At 48.7% G+C, this 25,103-nt stretch overlaps 1 protein-coding gene across 1 annotated transcript in view; it reads right to left on the reverse strand.

Annotated features, from left to right (window-relative positions):
• Window positions 1-213: 213 nt before the first annotated feature.
• The window catches only part of MYH13 (myosin heavy chain 13), a 57,613-nt gene continuing 32,723 nt past the window's right edge, over window positions 214-25,103 (reverse strand). The window contains 20 exon segments of the mRNA XM_064583353.1: window positions 214-761; window positions 1,166-1,298; window positions 2,458-2,564; window positions 2,647-2,751; window positions 4,901-5,071; window positions 5,371-5,496; window positions 7,948-8,152; window positions 8,233-8,540; window positions 9,285-9,409; window positions 10,041-10,206; window positions 10,595-10,778; window positions 11,176-11,372; window positions 13,187-13,305; window positions 13,384-13,510; window positions 15,582-15,971; window positions 17,358-17,448; window positions 17,568-17,713; window positions 19,126-19,302; window positions 20,695-20,937; window positions 22,317-22,551. Of these exon segments, the coding sequence (XP_064439423.1) occupies window positions 747-761; window positions 1,166-1,298; window positions 2,458-2,564; window positions 2,647-2,751; window positions 4,901-5,071; window positions 5,371-5,496; window positions 7,948-8,152; window positions 8,233-8,540; window positions 9,285-9,409; window positions 10,041-10,206; window positions 10,595-10,778; window positions 11,176-11,372; window positions 13,187-13,305; window positions 13,384-13,510; window positions 15,582-15,971; window positions 17,358-17,448; window positions 17,568-17,713; window positions 19,126-19,302; window positions 20,695-20,937; window positions 22,317-22,551 (3,370 nt within the window). The 3' untranslated portion in view covers window positions 214-746.

The raw sequence follows: 25,103 nt of genomic DNA on the forward strand, positions 1-25,103 counted from the left end.
GTCATGGGGAGCAGTGGATGAAAACACAGCCCCTAAGAAGGAAGGGATGGAAAAGCAGAACTTCTTAGCAGAAAGCACTCCCTGGGAGTCTGGGACCCTGGGCGTCTCGTCTCCACCCTACCTCGGGTAACTGCAGTCAGAGGGCTTAATCTACTTGGGCCCAGTTTCCCTGTTTTTTTTTTTTTTTTTTAAAGATTTTATTTATTTGACAGAGAGAGACACAGCGAAAGAGGGAACACAAGCAGGGGGAGTGGGAGAGGGAGAAGCAGGCTCCCCACAGAGCAGGGAGCCCGATGCGGGACTCGATCCCAGGACTCTGGGATCATGACCTGAGCTGAAGGCAGTCGCTTAACCAACTAAGCCACCCAGGCGCCCTCCCTGTCTGAAAGTTGAGAGAGAAACTGGGGAAGTGAATTTGAAACAATTCCACGTTCTGAGGAGGAAAATGTGCTCTAATTATCTGCAAGGGACTTGACTTGAGTGCGAAGGAAGCCAGTGATTTACTTGGGGGTGAGTTGGCTCTCCACCTTTCCTGCTTGGAGTCAGAGGGCCCACTCTCACATCCCTTATTTCTTTATATGTATAGCAGATAGGGCAAGCCTCTCCAAGTACCCCGAGCAAGCAGGATGGACGGTGATTATGAACACGCAGAGCCAGAGAGACGAGGAGTGAGGAGACTTTATTTCTCCCAACATCCTCCCTCCCCTCTACCGGCGTGTCGCATGGCAACGGGCATCAGGAAGGCCTCATTCTTCCAGCTTCTGTGGCAGAAAAACAATTGGGAAATGAGTCAAACCCAAGGCAAGGCTAAGTACTGCTTTCGCGTGGAGAGCTTGGAAAGGCTAACTTCCAGAAAAAATATTGAGGGATGGCATTGTCTGCCCTTGCACATTGTAAAAACAAAGCTGTGGGGCCCCTGAAGAGGGACGAGTCCCCCAAAAAACAAGGGCTTCCTGGGCAGCACCACTTAGGACAGGGAGGGATGGGGGTGACAAGGCGTGTGGCCCCCTGTCCCCTGCTGCTCATTGCCCCATGATTCTGGAACCAGCAGGGGCCTGGCTGAAAGGGTGGCGTCTGTGAGTGCATGGCCAGCAGCAGGAAAGAGGCACCAAGAGACACCCTCCACACTCCCCTTGGGTGCTCTGGGGAAGCTGTCTGCTCTCACCTGGCCCCCCACATCTCGGCTCTTGGCCCGCAGCTTGTTGACCTGGGACTCGGCAATGTCCGCTCTCTGCTCTGCCTCCTCCAGCTCGTGCTGGACCCTCCAGCACTTGGACAGCTGCATGAATATGCTCTTCCTGAATGCGAGATGGAGGGGCAAGAGCCTCAGGCAAGAGCCTGAGGAAGCCCCCCTGCTGGGGCTCTTTGGCTGGGACCCAAGTCCTCAGTCCTCCCAAGGCACCTGGAGGGTCAGAGGCCAGTGGCCCAATCCCCCTTGCCCTGGGATTGTCTGCCTGGTGGCCAGGCCACTGTCTACGTCTTGGGAGGGCAATCCGAAGGTTCTTGAAGAAGGTGGCCTCCTGGGCACCCTCCCTCCCAGGCAGTCCTGCTGTGACCTTGCTCATCCAATGGGCACAGATCCCTCCCCCTCCAATTAACCAGCTCAGATCTGCTTCCCTGTGGTCAAGGCGGAACCACCAGCCCCTGAGCAGGGAGGGAAACAAGACAAGGAGAGAAGCCATATGCTCAGTCATTTATCAACTGCAAAGTCCCCCAAATTTTGTTCCTCAGAACACCAGTCCTGTGGGCTGTTCTGCATACAATAAAAAGGCTCCAAGTTCCACTCTGGTTTGTGTGTGGGGGGGAAAGCTGCATTCTGGAATGGCTCGTCCACTTTGAAGAGTGCATTCATTACACGTCACCGACAAAATCTGAGAAATCCTCGAAAGCTACCACTCAACTTGGTTTAACCTAGAGTTTCCCAAACTATTTCTTTTCTGAAACAGAAGTCCTCCCCACCCCTTGCTGCCCCAGCCCAGCTTCCTGCTAGTAATAATATCCCGGAGGTCTATTTGATCAAGGGCAGGTCAGGAAGAATGAATGGGACGGAGGCGGTTAGGGAGAGTGGGAAGGAGGAGGCCATGGGGACAAGGGACAGGGCAAGGTGGGATGCTGTGAACCAGGACGGGGCGTCGTCTAAGGCCGGGTTGCCGGCGCAGGGAGGGCTGGTGGGGTGGGCTGAGCTGGCTGGGGCATCAGGGTGAGGTGGGGCTCACAGGGTGGGCTAGAATGTTCTGGGGGCGGGGGATAAAGTGAGGGGGCCAGCCACATGAGGTGAAGCAGAAGGCACCAAGGAAGTGCAGTTGGGGGGTGGGCAGGCTTGTTTAACACAGAGCAGGGGAGGGAGGAGGGCAGGCGTCCCTGACTTTGTAGCCTGCAAATGAAAACCTGGGCCTGTGACGGGACAGACTCCTGCTGAGGGCTGGGGGTCCCTGGGCGTGGGCTTCCGGGGACCACCCCCTACTCACAGCCTCCTCAGCCTGCCTCCTGTAAGCCTTCACTTCGGACTGCAGCTTGTCCACCAGGTCCTGGAGTCTGAGGATGTTCTTGCGATCCTCCTCTGCCTGCAAACATAGCACCTTGCCACCGCAGCTTCTGCTGGGGTTGGAGCAACCCAGCGCTCACTGAGGCTTTGAAGATGCCTACCTGGTACGTCAGCTCCTTGACTTTGCGTTCATATTTGTGGGCCCCCTTCAGAGCTTCGGCCCCCCTCTTCTGCTCAGCATCCAGCTCGCTTTCCAACTCCTGCACCTGGGTTTTGGGGGGAGAGAGCCCAGCGTCGAGGTCAGAGTGGCCAGGTTTCTCCCGCGGACTCGTTGGTCGGTCATCTTAGCATGAACTCGGGATCCCCTTATTACAGTTTGTAAAAATGTCTCCTCCTACGGTTCAGGAACTACTTGTGATCACAGGGCCACCACTGTTGGTGCGGTGGCCTCGTGCAAATGAGAACAAGATGCAGCCCTTGGTGCCCACAGCGGGGCCACCAGGCCGGGCTCGGGCTCGGACGCCTCTAACTCTGGGGTCAGCCGCTTGGCAAGGCCTGGGCTTCAGCCCCGACTCATCCCTGCAGGTGAAGTCTGTGTGAGAGTTTCAGGAGGCCTGATTTCTGGTCAAATGAGGCCGCAGGGGGTCAGGGAGAGAGCCTGGGCCACGAATGGTCAAGGTGTGTTCAAGCCCCGGGGCGAGCTGACTGATTCAAAGCACACCCATGGCGAGTTTCTATATGTTTAGGGTGGAGACTGGAATTCCTGCTCTACCTGCCTCGAACGTGGGGGTCAAATTAACGCCTGTGCAAATATGTCTTAAATGATAAAGCACCCCGCCGGTGGTGGTCATTTCACAGCTGCTTCTGGCTTTCCTGAAGTCTGGAGGGGACAGGACATCCACCGAGGACATAGGTCACTAACTGTGGCCCCAATACCACAGTCCAGAGAGAGCCACGGGGAATCCCATTGGCCACAGACACGGGCAGCTCTGGGCTTGTGGACTCAACAAATCAGCCTTGGAATCCGCCAGTGGCCCAGGTTAACGCTGGGTGCTATTCCAAAAGTGATCCTCACCGCCCCGCCCCAACTCCCCGCCACCCCACAAGCCCTGGGAAGCTGTTTACCAATGCTCTTGTGGCCTCTGTGGGGTTCGTGGAAATAAAGATAATGGGGCAGCTGGGCCTGGAGGCCAGTCGAAGTGCCCCCCATGTGATGAGGGGGCCTGGCTGGCCCAGGAATCAAAGAATCTCGGAGGGAGGCGTGGGCTCTAATCCCTCCCTCAGTGGAGGGATCCGTGAGGACAGGCTTAAACTCATGCAATAGAGGATGACTGGGAAGAATAAAAGTAGGCATTTAAAGAATTTGGGGGGAAGAAGCTGTGACTTCCCCGGTGTTGACTTTTGTTACATGCCTATAGCCTTGCTGTTTTTCGCGGGGGAAAAAAAATTCGTTCCCATTCATGGTGTACATGTGCTGGTGACCACATCCTTGGGAGGCTGGCCTGAAGCCTGAGTGCATGTGGGGTGCCTCCCTGCTGGGAGAGGTCACCCCCTTCTCTTTGCCTGCCCCTCACCCCCTTCTCCCACTCCACCATTTCCTCCCTCCCGGGACAACAAAGACGTTCTAACAAGCTCCCCCTCACAGCCCTTTTCCATAACATCAACTGGTAATGGAGTCCATTTGCAAAACAAAGGAAATAAACCATCACGGGTCTAAAGGGAAAAGCAAAGGGTTCAAGCAACAAAGGGATCCATTAGCAAAGAAACAAAAGCAAATATAAATAAGCTCCCAGATACAGAAAAAGCAGGATTGCCTCTGCGCAGGGGGTAGCATTTTCCTGGGGCTTTGGCCCAGAGGAAGCGCCGGTCATCTGCCGTGTAGGACGGAGTGAGCGAGCAGCTTACCAGCATTATGGCCTGACTGTGTTCAGAGACTGAGAAATCTGAGACGAATGGGAGCCGGGGGTGGGAGGTGAGGAGAGACTCTAGACTTTAGGTAGGATGGGCCATTGTTCACCAGAGTGGAGGCTGGTCCAAAATGTAACTTACACCAACTATGTAATGTTATGAATGTAATTTACATTTCCCTTCACTTACAAGGAACTAAATTCCTATAAAAACAGGATGTGAACATTTGCAAGTGTCTTCATTCTGCAGCTCCGTGAGGCATGAGTGTTGTAAAGCGCGCGCGTGTGTGTGTGTGTGTGTGTGTGTGTTGGGGTGTAGGAACCAGTGAAAGAGAAACAGGTGGGCATATCAGCTCACAGAGAGCTCTGCAAGTAGTCCGCAGACCAAACTTGCATGCACTCCATCCATGCCCACTTTCCTGCAACCTTGTTTCTGGACTGTGGCTCTGCCCTGGATGGCTGAACCGGGTATCACCTTGAGAGCCAGCATCTTCTCGAGCCACCCTACCTGGTTCTCCAGTTTCTGAATCTGCTTCTTCCCACCCTTCAGGGCCAGCTGCTCAGCCTCATCCAGACGGTGCTGCAGGTCCTTCACCGTCTGCTCCAGGTTCTTCTTCATGCGCTCCAGGTGGGTGCTGGTGTCCTGCGCCTTCTTCAGCTCCTCGGCCATCATGGCTGCCTGATGAAGTTCATAGAAAGTAATAGTGGGCCACTGGCATCCCGACCGGGAGTATACAGAGGATGTTGTCAAAATCAGTGCTGTGCATGCTGATCCTGCCTCCCTCGTTCCACCATGACTGGTGATGCATCTCCTCCCCAGTTGGTTTTGGCTGAGGCTTCATCTACCTCCCTCTCCCTAGGAAGCCAGCACGACCGACTGTAGGTCAGCAGGAGACAAAGCCTACTTGCCTTGTCCCCACCTAGAAGCCCCATCCCTATCTCCAAACACTGGCTCTGAAAAGAAGGAACAGAGCTCACATCTGTGATGGCCTTCTTGGCCTTCTCCTCCGCGTTTCTGGACTCCTGGATGGAGTTCTCCACCTCTGCCTGGCACTGGGCTATATCTGCTTCCAATTTTTTCTTGGTATTTATCAGGCTTGTGTTCTATAGGAAAAATTAGATGCCAGAGGTGTAGGTTATCTTTGGACGCTTGGAACAATCGAGGGGGAGAAAGTTGCATGCAGAAGGAAATCAATCACGATCATGTTTCTTATTTTTCACCTGGGGATCTGCTAGATACTATTTCATTCTTGACCAAACAGAAGGTCCTCAAACAGACCCAAGAACTGCACATCAGTTGAGTAACTGATAATGGTAGATTTTCATATATTTGAGGAAGAAGAGATTACTCAGTAAAAGGTGTCAGAGCAAGCAAAGGATAGGTAGACATAGTATATAAAATGAGAAATAGTTCCAATGGTCAAAACACACCATAAATAGAATTGTAAGGGTTGTGAAAAAGTGCAAAACACTCGCAATGTATGTTGCTGAAAAAAACATTCTCTTCCTTAACATCTAAAAAAGGCAAATCATGCAAGAAAACAGGGCACAAAGTACAGATAGGTGGAACGCACCAGAAGAAATAATTATTCATTAGTAATCAAAACTTTGTTGTATTTTATTTTTTTAAGTAGGCTCCACGCCCAACATGGGGCTTGAACTCATGACCCTGAGATCAAGAGTTGAATTGGATGCTCTACCCACTGAGCCAGCCAGGCACCCCAAGAAAATCAAAATTATAAAGGTGAGGTGTTTTCCAACCATAAAGTTGGTGAGGATTAAAAGATGTGTAACTGGGGTCTTTGAGAATTTAGAGGCAAGAGCGCTTACATAGTTTCCCAATGAGAATAAAAATGGAGACCACCTTGTGAAGGCTGATTTACAATATGTTGCAAATGTCTTTATTGTTTGGACCATGAAATTCTGCTTCCAGCAATCTATTTACTTCTGGGAATATTAAGGAAATAAGAATAATGGGAAAATGTGAAAATTTAATTATAACTAAGTTCATCAAAGAAAATTTTCTAATGGTAAAAATTTTATTGGGAATAATTAAAACATCCAGCCGTGGAGGATCGATTAAATAAAAGTGCCATATCACCCTACTGTAACAGACCACTTTTCTGCCACTGAAAATAGTAATGGTGGGGGGCGCCTGGGTGGCTCATTCGGTTAAGCGTCTGACTCTTGGTTTCAGCTCAGGTCATGATCTCAGGGTCATGAGATCGAGACCTGCACGGGGGAGGGGGGGTCCTCCCTCGGCAGGGAGTCCACTTGAAGATTTCTGTCCCTTCCCCCACAGTGCAAGCATGTGTTCTCTCTTTCAAATAAATAAATAAATCTTTTTTTTTTAAAGATTTTATTTATTTATTTGAGACAGAGAGAATGAGAGAGAGAGAGAGCTCATGAGAGGGGGGAGGGTCAGAGGGAGAAGCAGACTCCCCGCCAAGCAGGGAGCCCTATGCGGGACTCGATCCAGGGACTCCAGGATCATGACCTGAGCCTAAGGCAGTCGTTTAACCAACTGAGCCACCCAGGCACCCAAATAAATAAATCTTTTAAAAAAAATAGTCATAGAAGATTATTTAAAGGTGTGGAAATATGTACATGACGTGTTGTTAAAATGAAAATAAGTTGCAAAAACATTGATCACATTTCTACAAAAGTATGATAATGGTAGACCTCGACAGCTTGGAATGAAAGATCTCAAAGTGGTAACACTGTGGCTGGTATTTTTCTTCTATTTGTTTGCTTGTATGCTCTATATTTTGTAACAAAGAATTGTTTTTATAGGGGCACCTGGGTGGCTCAGATGGTTAAGCATCTGCCTTCCACTCAGGTCATGATCCCAGGGTCCTGGGATCGAGCCCCACATCGGGCTCCCTGCTCCAAGGGAAGCCTGCTTCTCCCTCTCCCACTCCCCCTGCTTGTGCTCCTGCTCTCGCTCTCTCTGTCAAATAAATAAATAAAAAATCTTAAAAAAAAAAGAATTGTTTTTATAAAACTTTTATAAAGGTGGCAGACAGCCTGTCTTCTGTTGTCCTGCTCACTGCTCCCTTGTGGTGTATTCAGTAAACTTCTATCTCCTTAAAAAACAAACAAAAACTTTCATAAAGGTAATAAAAATAATTATTTTGAAAGACAATTCTAATTTTCTATGATTGTAGCTTAGATGTTGCTTCCTCCGTGAAGCCTTCTCCAGCACCTTGATGCAATAATTCATCCTTCCTTTCTCTGATGTTCCCACAACATGCACGACCTTTTATCTTCAGATTAAAGAAAGCTCAGAAATCTGTCCATCTGGAGCATCGTTATTCCAAGAACTAAGTTTTTTTTTTTTTTTTTTTAAAGATTTTAAGTCATCGCTACACCCCAAGTGGGGCTCGAACTCCCAACCCTGAGACTGAGAGTCCCGTGCTCTACTGTGCCAGCCAGCCTCCCTGCAAGAGCTAAGCTTAATGCAACAGTCTGGGAGGAAGGATGGGTGCTCCCTTCTGCCGTGTGGGTCCTGCCTGCCCCCAGGGTGGGCCCCGAGTGGAGGGAGGAGGGATGCACCTGGGCGTGGAGGAACTGCACGCAGTCGCTGGCGTCCAACAGTTCCTGCTCCGACAGCCTGCGGGTCCGCTCCCTCTGCTCCAAGGCCACCTTCATCTCCTCCAACTCCTCCAGCAAGAGCCCATTCCTGCGCTCCACGATGGCTAGCTGCTCCTTGAGGTCCTCGTTGCTCCTCAGGGCGTCATCCAGGTGCAGCTGGGAGTCCCGCAGGGAAAGCCAGATGTGAGGCCAGAGCCTGGGACAGGCTGAGCGCCGGCCAGGTCCACCAAAGCCTGCGCGCTCACCTTGAGCTGGCCCTGCACGGTGCGCAGGTGTTTCTGGGTCTCTGCCACCTGGCAGCTGGAATGGCCCAGCTGGATCTCCATCTCGTTGAGGTCTCCCTCTATCTTCTTCTTCAGCCTCAGGGCATCCTTCCGGCTCCGGATCTCAGCATCCAGCATGCTCTGCATGGCCTCTGTTGCCCGCTGGCTATTTCTTTTCAGCTGATTGATTTCTTCATCCTTCTCAGTGACCTTGCGGTCAAGCTCGGATTTCACCTGGCTCAACTCCAGCTGGACATGCAAGATCTTGCTCTCTTCATGTTCCAAGGAACCCTGATCAAAGCAGAGGGGGGATCATGGGCAGCCCCCCTTCCTGAACGGGTATTTTCTTCACTGTTATGATCAAATGAGTATTATTCTACCCATTCTACAGATGAGTAGAGGTCAAATAATGTGACCCCCAAATGTCCCTCCCAGTAATGAACCTGGGACTAAAGCTTTGTATCTGTTATTAACAATTTTATGTCTGGAGAGGGACAGAGCACCTTTTTGAATTAGTAAAACCTTTATTGGGTGTGTCTATTTTAACAGGGACCATGGCTCAGGAGCCACCCTATTGCCTGAAATGACAGGGTAATCGCTCTCCCCTTATCCTGCATTATGCAAATTTCCCTAGAAACAGCTCTACCATCCGCCCTGTGCTGGCCACACACAGGACACTGGGCCTATTTTGACTTTACAGAAATCCCAGTGGCCATAGACCATCTGGCGTCTGACTCTGTTAGGGCCGAGGAATTCTGAGCCAGCTCTCAGGATGCCTGCTGATTGATTTCTTGCTTCCCAGGAGGAAGACATCGAGGACATCACGAATGCATTTATATATTTTCCAAAGGGGAAATGTGATGAACTAGAGGACACCCAGGAGATGAAGCACAGCACAGCTGTTTCCCCAAGGACGGCTGGATGTTCTTCCCCATGGAGCCTCCTCGGCACCTCCTGGCAGGAAGCAGCCCCGAAGGTCTGGTCTAGTCCCCCCTCCTTCGGTGTCCTGCCCTCCTGACCTTCCCAGACACTTGCCTCCGCCTCTTCTAGGGCAGCCTGGAGGTCTGACTTTTCCTGCTCCACCTGCTTCTTGGTCTTTTCCACTTCCTGAAGGTTCTTGCCAGTTTCTGCAATCTGCTCGGTTAAGTCGGAGATCTCTTCTGCAAAGGACAGGCTCGATTTAGCTTGTTTGATGGGGCTCTAGTTGACAGCAGAGGCATCCTGCCTGGCAACTTGGGGACTGGTGATTCATTTACATTTATGTAGGAGAGAATACGGCAGAGCCCTTCGGGTGAGGTCTCGGCACGACACAGGTGTGTTGCCTCACCTGAACGATGCAGAGAGTGGAGTGGCAAGAACGCTAAAACTTCACAAAGTATATAAAACGGGTGTGGTGAGGGCCGGGGAAGAAAATTCTGGAGACAACGCATAGAATATAGAATCATACCCTTTCGGGACTGGAAGGGGCTTTAGGGGGTATCGGGTCTGGTCTGATTTTGCAGATCTGGAGTCTGAGGTCCTAAGGGATTTAGCGACATGCCCAAGGACACAAAGCCACGTACAGACAGAATCCACAAACGATCCTGTTCTCTAAGAAGAGGTGAGTTTAGCGACTCACCTTTTGCCCTTCGTGTTCCAGAATGACACTTTACTATGACTGTGTCTGTGTTATCAGCAGGGCTGAGCTCCAGGGTCAACGGAGCAGATGGGAGGATTCTGTGGGGCAGTGGGAAGAAGGGGGCAAGAAGGGGTACAGGTGCTCACCTGGGATGGGTGGAGGGGAAAGCTCACCTTGCAGATTTTTATTCTCCCGCCTCAGCGTCTCCAGCTGGTCCACCACCTCCTCATAGGCATTCTGCATCTTGAAGATTTCAGTACTAAGCGACCTGGATCCTTTCTGAGCAGCTTCCAACTCAGCCTGACTCTCATCCAGCTTTTGCTTCCACTCTGCAAGGACCTGGGAGATAACACAGGGACACGTGAACAGCAGGAAGGACCAGGGCACCTGGGAGAGCCCACGAAAACAAGGGCTGTCCGTCAGCAACACCAAGGTTTTACCCTTATATCCCGGGGACCCAAGAAACAGGGTAGGCCCCATTCTAGATCACAGGCTCCAGACTCTGATGTTCCTATGGGCCATCCACTGTCTTCTTAAAGGTATTTGGATCTCAGAGTAATCTGAATTAGCTTGGACTACAAATTCACTTTGGAGGGACTGTCACAAAAGCAAAGAGACATTGCAAAGCCCAGCCGCCCACACTATGACTTGATGCTCGGCGGACCTCCCAACTGCCGTGCCTCTCCAACATCCCAGGGTGAGAGGCCGTGGCTCTTTGGGGGCAGACCTTATCAAAATCCCTCTGCTTCCTGTCCAGGATGGCGCGGGCCGTGTTGGTGAGTTCTGAGTCCAGCATCAGCTCATCTACTTCCCCCTGGAGCCTCTGCTTGGTTTTCTCCAAGGAGGCACACTTGGAGCTCCCTGCCTCTGTGTTTTCTTCTGCTTCCTGGAGCCTCTGGGCCAGTGTTTTCCTAAGAGAACCAGATTTTTTTGTTTTGTTTTGTTTTGTTTTTGGTAAAGGTGGACTATTTCAGAAATGACTGTCAGATCAGATGAGGATGAACAGTCTATTTGGGGCTGGGACTGGGTAAGACCAAGACATAGAATGGGATGCATGGGCAGTGTCTAGGTATCATCTGAAGAATCCCAAAGTGCTTGGCGGCAAAGCAGGTCACCAAGAAGCCACCAAGGGAACCGGGCGGAAAAGACAGTCCCTGGGGAAGGACAGGGACGCCCTATCTGAATGCTTAACAAAATTCAAGGGCCTGGATTGGAAGAAAGAGTCTCTCAAGGCAGGAAGAATTTTCTGTCCCTTCACTGTGAAGTATCTTGGGGTCACCTCTCTTGCTGTCACTGGTGAGCCCATACTTGGCCTCCTCCAGGTCCTCCGTGTGCTGGATGGCGTCCGTCTCGTATTTGGTCCTCCACTGGGCCACCTCGCTGTTGGCCTTGGACAGCGCCCTCTGCAGCTCGGCCTTGGATTCCTGCTCCTCCTCATACTGTTCCCGCAGCAGGTCACAGTCGTGGCGGGAGGACTGCAGGGCGTGGGCCAGGGCGTTCTTGGCCTGTGGAAGGACGGTGGTGACAGACTGCAAAGACGTTTGGCCATTTTCCAAGCTAAGGTATTTTCCTCTAAACTGGCATCTCCCAACGTGAGCTGTTCCCAAGCTGCCTTTGCAAACTTTTGCCACATCCACGTATGTCCTGTTTATATATTTAATTTTTGTCAAGTGGACTCCCTTACTGTATTTCAATAAAAGTAAACTATTAAACTACATTAAATAGAAAAACACTAACATTCGCCACAAACAGAAGGGAACCGTAAGAATGAATGTAAAGCAATGTTATCGATCACCTTCCAGCCAGGTGCTTGCCGTGTGGCTCTGTGCCTGAAGCCCACTCGCTCTACGCCTTAATAAGGAAAATGAGCATGCCCTAGAGAGATGGTATCCAAATCGAGCTCTTTCCCTTATGTAAGCAGAAGAATCAAAACAGAATTAAGAAGGGGATCGTTTTCTCGCTATGTGATGCAATGCTATGGAAAGCTGTCACCGTGAAAAAAACCCAAAAAGGTATTCTTTGGTGTCATCAGGGGCTGTGTCCCCACACTCTGGGGAACTCTGATGTGAGTTGTTCTGTTTCTATGGCTCTGGTACCTCTTCCTGGGCAGGGGAGGATGTGCCCAGAGGCCTCCCTCACTCATTCCCGCCTGGTCAGAAGGACAATTTAGCTCTCATCTTGATGGTCACGAAACTTTTTTTTAAGATTTTATGTAATCTCTACACCCAACATGGGGCTCGAACTCACAACCCTGAGATCAAGAGTCGTATGCTCTACCGACTGAGCCAGCCAGGCACCCCACAAAACACTTTCTGAGGCCACCATCAAAGAAAGAGTTTTGTTGACCTAGCACAGTCATGTGTACATTTCTGTTTTTGTTTTGTTTTTTAAAAACACAGCAAAACTTAACCCAAGAAAGAGAACTCAGTTGCTACTGTATCCTGGCCAGAGGACAGCCTCCTTCCTGAAATGGATCTTCTCACTGCTCGTTCCGACTCTGGTTCTTATCACAACCCCCACCCCAGTCCACCGAAGACCCTTACCATAGAGCGGAAAGATGGGAGACTAATAAAGTGCTTGGTTTTGTTTTTAGAAGAAGTAAGTAGGGTTCAGGAAAATTCCAGAAGATTGCCTTGTAAGCCTTAGCTGGTGCACGGCAACCTCAAAATCCCAGAATGCAGTTTTGGTGGACTTCTGGATTCCTATTCTAATGCTTGAACGCACATTGACAGCATTTATGAGGCACCTGCTGTGTGCACTGTTCTACTGTTTAGCAGTAGGGAACAATCATTCTTGCCTAGGAGGAGTTTACAGGTCAGCGGGGAGATGGGCATGATGAGCATAAATATCTAGATATGGAAGTCAAGAACACGATGATGAGGTTCATGTTTATGCATATGTCCCAAGTGTGTCCCTAAAGCCATGCAGTCTTTTCGGAGGAGGAGAACTTAAAATCGGGTGTTGTGGCAGGTGACACGTGAGTGAGGAGGAAGAAAGAGGAGGGCATCTCGGGGGGCCAGGCTGAATGGCTGAGCAGAGTGAAAGAATACACAGAGGCAGAGATGGTCAAGCTGGTGCAGTGGCGGGAGGGGATGCCCTGGCTGGTGAGGGGTGTTTATCAGACCACCCTGTTGAGGGACAGAGGAGCCCAGAGGAAGGAGATCCAACGCCAAAGCCCTGTGACCTCAAAGAACAGGTTCCTACCCTCAAACACAGCAGAGAGGAGAAGTATCAGACTTCATGCGGCAGCCCTACCTCCAACCAGTTTTCGTGGCTTCTCAGGTTCTGACTCTGCCATTCCAGAAAGAGGCATTCTTACCTTGGTTTCTTCTTCCAGTTGCCTCTTAAGCTCCTCCAGCTGCTGGGTGAGGGCCTGCTTGCCTTTGGTTAGCTGTGAAATCAGCGACTCCTTCTCTTCCAGTTGGTGGCTCAGCTCCCCTACCAAACAGATGTATGAGTGTTGCTGACCATTGCTGACCCATAGCCTGTAGCTTCTGAAACCCAGCCCCTCCTTACCATTTTGGGTCTGCAGTCTTGCCTTCTGCATGTTCAGATCATGGACTAATTGAGTCTGTTGGTCATCCTTGGCTTTTATCTCATTAAATTGGTCTTCCACAGTCCGGCACATTCTTTCCATGTTATACTCTTAAAAAAAAAAAGTCAACATGAATGGAAAAAATGGGTTTCTGGTGTCCAGTACTGAACTGGGAAGTTGGATAGTTTAGCTTCTTGTCAGGTCAAATAAAAATAAAAATGCAGAATACATACATGTCAGTTTAAAAAATTATAATCACTTCAGATTTGCTTTAGTTTTAATTTGTGATGACTGCTTAGTCACCAAGAGGTTGAAGCAACAGCTTTCAACTATCTACTTATCTACTTATCTTAGGTAGATAATTGACTGGTTTGTAAAAAACCCTTTGAGAAGATGCTACTCAAAGGAATCCCAGGATCCTCTTGTAATATAAGTAATTCTGTTGCCATGTGAATAATATTACTTTTTTTTTTTTGTTTGCAAGCAGTCTATTCAGGTGACGCTGTTGCACATTTCATTTGATAATACAAAAGATTCCCTATGTTGGAGGTGGCACGGAGGGAGTCACTCCCCCAGCCTCTAGTTGGCCCATATTTTTGTGAAGTTTGTTTAAAAACCTTGCATATATTGTAGAGTTCCTCCTTCTACCTCATATATCATAAAACAAGTATGTTGAACATATATTTTTCCTCAGACTGGGACGTATAAGATGGTGGCAGAAGAGGCAGGGATATTAGATTCAAAGGAAGGTCTCCAGGGGCTTAGGATATCTTTGAGAAAATGACATATGAACATAAAATAATTTTATCTAGGGTAGTTGAAAAAGAGACAGCAACTCACAAGGAGAAAAATCAAAAGATACAATAACTTAAAATATATAAAGCAATATAAGGTATTTCTTCCACTGGATTCTAAAATTGAGAACAGAGAGCATGAAGTGATGGAGGAAGGGAGATGGTAAGGAGGTGCTGTCATCTCTTCCAATCCAGACAACTCTGCAACCTGGCCTGGGTGCTACAGGGGAGAGAGACAAAGACAGAGACAGAGAATACATACAGACATAACTTCTTAGAGGGAGGAAAAAGCCAAGAAGGGCAGAAAAATGGGGAAGCTGGCAAGAGAGAAAGAAGGAGTGGCAGTCAGGCACTGAGGAAGAAATAAAGAGAAAGCCCAGGCTGTGGGTGTCCAGACAGCAAGAGGCCCCATGAATCTAGGAGCACATTGTCGCTCTCTGAGGAAGCCTTTGCCTTGAAGTCATACACAGGTGTGGGTTTACCAGCAAGCTGGTGAGGTTTGAGCTTCATGACCTTCACTTGCATGGGCCCTAGATCATGCAGGTAGTTGTAGAAGGTTCCAGGTGGAGAAGGAAAGCTACATGCAAGCAGAATATATTTCTAGGGAGGCATTTCTGGCAGATGGTATGAGTCTCCAGGGTGTCAGTAATCTGTGACTTCTTTTTCTCACTCTATAGATAATATTTTTTTTTTTAAAGATTTTATTTATTTGCGAGAGAGAGAATGAGAGGCAGAGAGCATGAGAGGGAGGAGGCTCAGAGGGAGAAGCAGACTCCCTGCCGAGCAGGGAGCCCGATGCGGGACTCGATCCCGGGACTCCAGGATCATGACCTGAGCCGAAGGCAGTTGCTTAGCCAACTGAGCCACCCAGGCGCCCCTTTTTCTCACTCTAAATGAGTATTTACTTTCATGCCTAACTTTGTATTTATAATTTTGTGTACATTTTCTTAAAGAGCCCCTCCCCTCCTGAATTTTACATGCTTCGAGTGGCATAAAACTTGGATCTACCCCGGTTCTCATGCATAACTTCACATTGGTTATGCCTCCCAGGGATTCATACCATGGGCTAAGGAGGTGGCATGTAGACAACCATACCTAGCAAGGCCCTTTGGTACAATCCATCCGTTCTAGAAAATGCCAGATGGATTGGAAAATTCTGAGAGCTTTCTGAAACTCTGGAAGGATGATGAGACCTTGAGTCATAGTAGGTCACTGAGTCAAGCTCCAAGAGAGGAATGGATTTGGGGAGGACTGGGAGCAAGCAGAAGGCAGGAGAGCCTTGCAGTTTAGAACAGGCAGTGAGTTTGGGAGCATCAAATTACGTCTGCTCCCTGGGTAGGTGGACGTGGCTGCCTCGCATTTGCTAAGAGCAGGGGGTCAGGTACCTTCGACTTGGAGACAGTTCCAATGTTGCTGGCCATGTCATCAATCTCCATCTTCAGCTCGCTCTTCTCCTTCTCCAGCTTCTGCTTGACCCTCTGCAGGTTATCTATCTGCTCCCCGAGCTCGGCCACGCTGTCCGCGTGCTTCTTCCTCAGGGTGGCCGCCGTGGCTTCGTGCTGTAGGGTGGCCTCCTCCAGGTCCCTGCGCATTTTCTGGAACTCAGCCTCACGCTTCTTGTTCATCTCGATCTGGGCAGAGGTGGCCCCACTGGCTTCTTCTAGGTGCTCGCTGATCTCTTCCAGTTCCCGGGAGAGGTCAGAATGCTGCTTCTCTGCTTTGGCCCGGGAGGCCCGCTCTGCCTCGATTTCCTCCTCCAGCTCTTCTGTGCGGGCCTGAAAGGGTCACCGCATCAGGAATGTTGGGGGGAGAGAGGAGCCCACTTTGGGAGGGTGAGGGTGAGGTACTGGGGGTAGGCACCACAAAGAAAAGACTATACGATAATATTAAGTTAGTGAGGAATAAACTTGGAAACAATCTAAATGTCCATCAGTAGGGGAATGGTCAAATCCACCATGATGGAACCATGTTCCAGAAGTTCATGGAGCAGTTAAGATTTGACCCACGTCTACCACGGACAGCTCTGCAAGATGCATTGTTACATGGAAGTAGCAAGTTGCAGAACCATAGTCTCTGTATTATCATATTGAAGCTAAAAAATATAAAGTATACAGAATAGGAAATACACATATATTTAATGAACATATTTATATGCATAAACATAAATGTAAAGATATATAATATACGCTTGCATATATTTATGTTCTTGCTCCTTTATATTTTAATATATATGTGCATATACATATATATGTGTGTATCATATGTATATATATATATATTTCCCATAGACAGTTTCTTTGGGTCTTTTTTCTTTTTTAAAAGATTTTTATTTATTTATTCATGAGAGACAGAGAGAGAGAGGAGAGGGAGAAGCAGGCTCCCAAGGAGCAGAGAGCCCGATGCGGGACTCGATCCCAGGACCCTGGGATCATGACCTGAGCCGAAGGCAGACGCCCAACCATCCGAGCCACCCAGGCGCCCCGAGTCTTTTTTCTTTTTAAGATTTCATTTTTAAGTCATCTCTACACCCAACATGGGGCTCGAACTCACAACCCCGAGATCAAGAGTAGCAGGCTCCACCAACTGAGCCAGCCAGGTGCCCGTCTTTGGGTCTTAAATGCATACATAAACCCATAGCAAGAGATCTGGTAGGATACACAATCCAGCTAAAAGTGAGAGCGACTTCTGAGAAGGGAGGGTTATTGGTGGTGATCAAAGCACGCTTATCAATCATATTTAGCCTTATTGGTAACACTGTAATATTCTCAAGGAAATCTATGTGCTACTGACAAAATTAAAATGTTAATTTCAGAAAAAATAAAGGGAAGGACAGGACATTGTTTCCAGCTCCGAGGACAGTAAGAAAATGAGCAGCTAAAGAAACAAAGGCAAAAGGGCAGGAGGGACCCTTGCAAAGGGTTTTTGGGGTCAGGAAGGGTTTTTTTTTTTTTTTTTAAGATTTTATTTATTTATTTGAGAGAGAGAGAATGAGATAAAGCATGAGAGGGGGGAGGGTCAGAGGGAGAAGCAGACTCCCCACTGAGCAGGGAGCCCGACGTGGGACTCGATCCCAGGACTCCAGGATCATGACCTGAGCCGAAGGCAGTTGCTTAACCAACTGAGCCACCCAGGCGCCCCAGGAAGGGTTTTGAAACTTCTACCTGCAGCTCTTTGATCTTCTTTTGTAATTGTAAACTGTGCCCTTGTTCCTCGTCAATTTTGGTTTGTAACTGACTGATTTCAAGCTCCTTCCTGCAAATAGATACATATGTATATGTATATATTTTAAAATAACATGAAATACAAGCCTTTTATAAAGGGCTAAGTTGGCATCCGGGCTCAAACACAGAGGTCAAACACGAGATATCTACTTCTTCAATTTCTCCTCCACTTGCTGCTTGTCATTTTCTAGATCCATAATGGATTCCTGGAACATTTTCAGGTCCCTTTCCAGCTTCCTCTTTACTCTCTCCAGGTCTGCCCGCAGTTTCTTCTCCTGCTCCAAGGAGCCCTCAAGCTGGGGAAGACATGGGCAGAAAGGTTGGAGCTCGCCCTTTGAGCTGCACCCATGCCCGCGGCTTCCTTGGGCTCCCATGGGGGCGTGACTGCTGGCCTCTGGCCCGGGGAGGGAGCAAGTTTCCCCCTGTGTCCCCACCCTTCCCTCCTGCAGCAAAGGTTACCCCAGGGGGCTGGATCTCTCGGGAGCCTTCTGGTGCCTCTTTTGGCTGATTCCCACTTGGCCTGTCCATTCCCTGTAGGATCATTGTGCCCATAGGTGCATGCTTGTGCACAGACGGGAACAAGCCGGGCATCTGTGGACGGGCTCTGCTACAGCCAAGCCCGGGAAGGTCTAGACTGCACACTGTCACTCCTCCCAGCTGACACCATGCATCGATGGGGAGATCAGGGCTACTCTGTGTGTGTGTGTGTCCATGAATGTGTGCACACGTGTGGGTGTGGGGAACAGGGTGGTAGGGGTGGAGCTCGCCTGCTCTGGCCTCAGGAAAACATGCAATCTGGAAAAGTTCTAGCCACAATCGTGAGTAAGCCTGAAAATGTCAGGCCTGGCTCTTTCACCAGGGAACATATATGCAACTGATGAATCACTACAGTCTACCTCAGAAACAAACAAAAAAAGTAACACGACGGGGGGAAAAATGGTAATTGTCATGGCCACAAACGGGACTCATTTTTAACAATGTTAAAGTAACTCAATTTTAACAATGTTAGAACAGGATTGGAGATTTTGGAACCCAAGGACCTGCAAATGCATGCTAATTACGATGATGTTGATGATGATGATGGGACTAATGTTTTACTAACACTCTCTACGTGTTGAGTTTCCTCTCCTCTCCTCTCCTCTCCTCTCCTCTCCTCTCCTCTCCTCTCCTCTCCTCTCCTCTCCTCTCCTCTCCTCTCCCCTCCCCTCCCCTCCCCTCCCCTCCTCTCCTTTCCTTCTTTCTTCCTTTCCTTTCCCTTCCCTTCCTTCTTTCTTTCTTTTTCTTTCTTTTCTTCCTTCCTTCCGTCCTTCAAGATTTTATTTATTGAGAGAAAGCACAAGCAGGGGGAGAGGGAGAGGGAGAAGAAGCCTCCCTACTGAGCAGGGAGCCCGACGTGGGGCTCGATCCCAGGACCCGGGGATCATGACCTGAGCTGAAGGCAGATGCTTAACCGACTGAGTCACCCAGGCGCCCCCGTGCTGAGCTTTCCATGGAAACCCTCTGAAATGGAGCTGGTTGTAGCCCCATTTCACAAGGTAGACACAAAGGCTGCAGAGTTTAAGTGGCTCGCTCAGCATTCCAGACTCGTGTGGAGGGGGCTGAGGTCCAGACTCAGTTCATTGGCTTCAGAATCAGAAGTTAGACCCCCCTCTTAACCCCTGCCTCTGCAAATAACAGCCATTAGAACACAGTAGTAAAATATCCTTACGTCATCTGTTTGCTGTTCCAGCTTGACATTTATTTTCATTAGACCGTTGACTTTATCTTCTTCCACCTGGAGATCATCCAGTGTTTGCTGATGGGCTTCCTGCAGAGACTTCTTCCCCTTGGTCAGTTTGGAAATGTTTTCCTCAAGTGCTGTCATTTCTTCAGAAAGATTCTTTACCTGGGAAGATATCAACACCAATGGAGTGCTCAAACAATTCAGTCAGAAGCTATTGATTTTTTTCCCCTTTCCTTTTCCTTTTCCTTTCTTTTTTGGCTACTGCGTCTCTACCTCCCCCACAGGTGTTCACTGTGTTGGCTGCATCATCCTGAAACTGGAAGCCTCCCAGCTCTTCACTTCCTTGCTGGCCCGCCACAGAGCCTCAAATCCCCCCGTTAGCATCGTTCCTTCATAGAGGGGTTTATATCTTAGGAGGGAGTACCCTGATACATGCAAATAGGATGCTTCTGAAGGGCAACCCATCAATCTCTCTTTATCATTCCATATCCACGGGAATGTGTTTTCCAGGTTGGGGGACTGGGGTTTAGAATAAGGCAGGAAGAGTAAGGAAAGATACAACGTGCCATGCAAGAACATCCAGAATGGGAAGCCTGTGCTGTCAGGAAGCAGGAGGGGAGACACCACACATGAAGCCTTAAAGCATTAAATCGAACTTCGCTCTACGTACGACACTCTTCCAGATCAGAGGTTGCTAAACTCCTGCCCCGTGGGCTGAATCTGGCCAGGGACAGGTTTTCTTTAATTCACATAATAGTTTACAACTGCTGCATAAGTTATCAACATTGAAAGAAGCAGTGAAATTTCACATAAAATCTGGACTCCTGGCTGCACATGGAAAATCCAGAGCTTTGTGATGCGGGATTTGCATTTCCCCTTGGAAGCAGCTGGGTCAGGGCTTCTGCCAAGTCTCCATGCCTTCTGATTGTCCCTTTCCACCATTCCCGGGAGTCTAGCCCACACCAACTCTGGGTCATCTCACACCAGGGCAGCCCCATCCCTTGCTCTGCCTCATGAGCAACCATTATTATGTGAATCAAGTGCTGTATTTTTCACGCATTTCTGTAAAATGTGAGGATCCTTAACTTGACCAAGTATTTCCAATGCTTTCCCGAAGGCTGCGTCAGTCTATACTCTGCCAGGAACACACGAGGGTCCCTGTTTGCCCACGTCCCTGCCAGTGCGTGGGGTCACCCCGCTTTCTGCCTCCTTTGCCACCTGCCTCCCTCATCATCTGCCTGGCCCCTGGAGGCATTTTGGTTTGCTCTTCCTGAGCCAAGTGCAAACAAGGATGAATAGGACGCCACCCTTGTTGAGGATCTCTTGCTTTGTGCAGGATGGGTTGGGGGCTGGAAGTTTGGGGTCCCACCAGCCAGGCAGGAGGAGGGTTGAGAAGAGCCTGTGGGACAGAGAGCAAGGCAGAGAAGGACAGAACTTGGTGGGACCTCACTGCCTGTCTGCTCGCTCTTGCCTCTGACTTCAGGCAATGAGTGCTCCTCACCGAGAGGGAGTAAGGATGGTTCCAGAAGCCGTGGGACTCCCCAGTTTGCCCACCTTGTTCTCGGTGGCATGCTTCTCCTTTTCCACTTTCATCAGGGTCAGCTCCAGGTCGTCGATGTCCCTTTTGAGAGACGAGCATTTATCTTCCAGGCTCCTCTTCTTTGCCACGAGGTCAGAGTTCACCTCTTCTTCCTCTTCTAGTCTCTCATTCAGCTCCTTGACTTTGGCTTCTAGTAGGATTTTGCTTTTGATGAGCCCTTCACAGCGCTCCTCTGCATTGATCAGGTTTTCTGTTTCCTGAAAGAACCAGATGGTTGTGTTTCGGTAAGGCTCTCAGCAAACCTTACATGGGGAGTGCTCTGCCCTCCAGAAGCCCACTCTCTGGACCTGAGCCAAGGAATGGGTAACACACGCACACACTCACATGCACAAACACACACACACACCCCGCTTGTATATTATTCGTATACCTTTCTCTAACCACCAAAGACTTCCACTTAATAGAAATTCACCTGAAATAATTCCAAACAAAGGAGTCCATATAGTTCGCGAAGCTTCTGTCAATTTGCCCAAATTCAGCCAGCCGGCCATTTCACTCTTCCTTTCACCACCCACTGAAAAATGACTCCTCTAATCGATGTTACCACAAGCTAACTGGTATTTTCAAAACATTACTACCTTTTAACTTCCAATGGAAAATTGTGGTCTCTCCCTGTGAGCTCTGCCTCCTCGAGCCATGGAACAGGAAGTTCAAAATAGGGATAAAGTGATTAAGTAGATACATGTCCCAGAAGGCTCTGTAATGAGTTTCTTGTGTAGGCCAAGATTAGCTAATTCTATTCTTAAACCTAATTGGGCTATATCTTCTTGTACGAGAGTGTTGTAAAAACTGGACCCACATTTCAAGGTTATGGATAAGAATAAGCATCAGTGTTAATTGAACACGTACTATGGGCTCAGCATTTCACATGCATGGACTCATCCGATTCTCCCAGCAATCCCATGACATGTGTGCTTTTACTGTGCCCATTTTACAGATGAGAAAACCGAGGCACAGAGAGGCTAAGTAACTTGCCTGAAGCCACACAGCTATCAAGTGGACAGTTTGGGACATAAACCCAGCTATCTGGTTCCAAAACTTATCCTCTTGCCCACTGGGCTTGGGAAAGTGCTCCTAATGACCACACTGTACTGATTGGGAAAAGTATAAAAGGGAGGAGAAAATGCTTTGTATGCAAGGCATTTGGGAGTTTCTTAAAAGGCCCTAACTTGTGAATTGATACACTTATCAAATAAAATCATTCCTCCTTTGAATTGTTTTAGTGATTTACTTTAATTTTTTATTTACATGATTTTTTTTTTTTTTAAAGACCTGGTGCATTCCTGACAGGTTTTAATTACGAGGACACATTCCCCCTCATACCCACAGCAAACTAGGTCTAACTCCGCTGTGGAAGACAGACAGAAATGAGGGTGAGCCGAAATTCCCTTCGCAGACATGCTTCCAACAGCATCTCTGCGGCCGCCAAGCCCCACCCCCTCCCTCTTCCGACCGGCTGGGCTGCGCTGCAATACTCCGAACACCCACGAGGTGGCACCACTGCCCCTTACCTTGACGCACCTGCTGGGGCCTGAGCGTTGCGCCTCGTCTCTATCCTCACAGGTAAGGTACTTACAGACTGGACCTGCAGCTGGAGGTCATTCTTTTCCTGCAGCAGGGCCACCATCTTCTCCTCAGATCTGGCCAGCTCTTCCTTGGCCCTCTCGAAGTCTTCCTTCATGGTGGCCATCTCTCGCTCTGCCTCCGCGCTCTTGAGGAGCGGCTTGATCTTGAAGAACAGGTTCATCCAGGCCCAGTGCTTGGCCTTCATGAAGGCGCGGATGTTGTACTGGATGCGGAAGATGGAGTCCCTGTGCATCCCGTCGGACTGCGTTAATGAACCACAGCAAGGACTGGGGTCCGCCCCCCCTGCCCTGGGGGCCCAGGCCCTTCACCCTTCCCCGCTAGGTGGGAAGCAGGGGCAGCCGAGGTCTGCAGCTCCTCTGGGCCCTGGGGTGTGCTCTGCAGATGGGGGGCAGAGGCAACAGCATGCACAGAGGGGGGGAGGTGAGAGAGGACACGGGGTCATTTGTGGACCCTCCCCCCTCCCGCCCCCGGGCTTCCATCCCCATCGCTGGCCTGGAGATGCGGTGCCTGAGATCCTGATTACCAATGCTAGGAGCATCTTCATCTCTACTCTCCTGAGTCTGTCTCCCACAGTTTTTTTTTTTTTTTAAGATTTTATTTATTTGACAGAGAGAGCACAAGCAGAGGGAGACAGAGGGAGAAGCAGGCTCCCTGCTGAGCAAGGAGCCCGATGTGGGACTCGATCCCAGGACTCTGGGATCATGACCTGAGCTGAGGTCAGATCAGACGCTTAACGGACTGAGCCACCCAGGTGTCCCTCCCAGTTTTTTTTTTTTTTTTTTTTTTTTTTAATTTTTTTATTCTTATCTTAATCCCCTTACATTACAACATTAGTTTTAGATGAAGTGTTCCATGATTCATTGTTTGTGCACAACACCCAGTGCTCCATGCAGAATGTGCCCTCCTAAATACCCACCACCAAGCTAACCCATCCTCCCACCCCCCTCCCCTCTAGAACCCTGTTTCTTTTTCAGAGTCCATCGTCTCTCATGGTTCGTCTACCCCTCCGATTTCCCCCGCTTCATTCTTCCCCTCCCGCTACCTTCTTCTTCTTCTTCTTTTTTTTTTTTTCTTAACATATATTGCATTATTTGTTTCAGAGGTACAGATCTGAGATTCAACAGTCTTGCACAATTCACAGCGCTTACCAGAGCACATACACTCCCCAGTGTCTATCACCCAGTCCCCCCATCCCTCCCACCCCACCCCCCACTCCAACAACACTCAGTTTGTTTCCTGCGATTAAGAATTCCTCATATCAGTGAGATCATATGATACATGTCTTTCTCTGTTTGACTTATTTCACTCAACATAATACCCTCCAGTTCCATCCACGTCGTTGCAAATGGCAAGATCTCATTCCTTTTGATGGCTGCATAATATTCCATTGTATATATATACCACATCTTCTTTATCCATTCATCTGTCGATGGACATCTTGGCTCTTTCCACAGTTTGGCTATTGTGGACATTGCTGCTATAAACATCGGGGTGCACGTAGCCCTTCGGATCCCTACTTTTGTATCTTTGGGGTAAATACCCAGTAGTGCAATTGCTGGATCATATGGTAGCTCTATTTTCAACTTTTTGAGGAACCTCCATACAGTTTTCCAGAGTGGCTGCACCAGCTTGCATTCCCACCAACAGTGTAGGAGGGTTCCCCTTTCTCCGCATCCCCGCCAACATCTGTCGTTTCCTGACTTGTTCATTTTAGCCATTCTGACTGGTGTGAGGTGATATCTCATTGAGGTTTTGATTTGGATTTCCCTGATGCCGAGCGATATTGAGCACTTTTTCATGTGTCTGTTGGCCATTTGGATGTCTTCTTTGGAAAAATGTCTGTTCATGTCTTCTGCCCATTTCTTAATTGGATTCTTTGTTCTTTGGGTGTTGAGTTTGATGAGTTCTTTATAGATTTTGGATACTAGCCCTTTATCTGATATGTCATTTGCAAATATCTTCTCCCATTCTGTCGGTTGTCTTTTGGTTTTGTTAACTGTTTCCTTTGCTTTGCAAAAGCTTCTTATCTTGATGAAGTCCCAATAGTTCATTTTTGCCCTTGCTTCCCTTGCCTTTGGCGATGTTTCTAGGAAGAAGTTGCTTCGGCTGAGGTCAAAGAGGTTGTTGCCTGTGTTCTCCTTTAGGATTTTGATGGACTCCTGTCTCACATTGAGGTCTTTCAACCATTTGGAGTCTATTTTTGTGTGTGGTGTAAGGAAGTGGTCCAGTTTCATTCTTCTGCATGTGTCTATCCAATTTTCCCAACACCATTTGTTGAAGAGACTGTCTTTGTTCCATTGGACATTCTTTCCCGCTTTGTCGAAGATTAGTTGACCATAGAGTTGAGGGTCCATTTCTGGGCTCTCTATTCTGTTCCATTGATCGATGTGTCTGTTTTTGTGCCAGTACCATGCTGTCTTGATGATGACAGCTTTGTAATAGAGCTTGAAGTCCGGAATTGTGATGCCACCGGCTTTGCTTTTCTTTTTCAATATTCCTCTGGCTATGCGGGGTCTTTTCTGGTTCCATACAAATTTTAGGATTATTTGTTCCATTTCTTTGAAAAAAGTGGATGGTATTTTGATGGGGATTGCATTGAATGTGTAGATTGCTCTAGGTAGCATTGACATCTTCACAATATTTGTTCTTCCAATCCATGAGCATGGAACGTTTTTCCATTTCTTTGTGTCTTCCTCAATTTCTTTCATGAGTATTTTATAGTTTTCTGAGTACAGATCCTTTGTCTCTTTGGTTAGATTTATTCCTAGGTATCTTA

Source organism: Mirounga angustirostris, unplaced genomic scaffold (assembly GCF_029215605.1).
Source record: "Mirounga angustirostris isolate CCGP_5_RB_7025 unplaced genomic scaffold, mMirAng1.0.hap1 SCAF_17, whole genome shotgun sequence".
In the NCBI taxonomy this organism is placed as follows: domain Eukaryota; kingdom Metazoa; phylum Chordata; class Mammalia; order Carnivora; family Phocidae; genus Mirounga; species Mirounga angustirostris.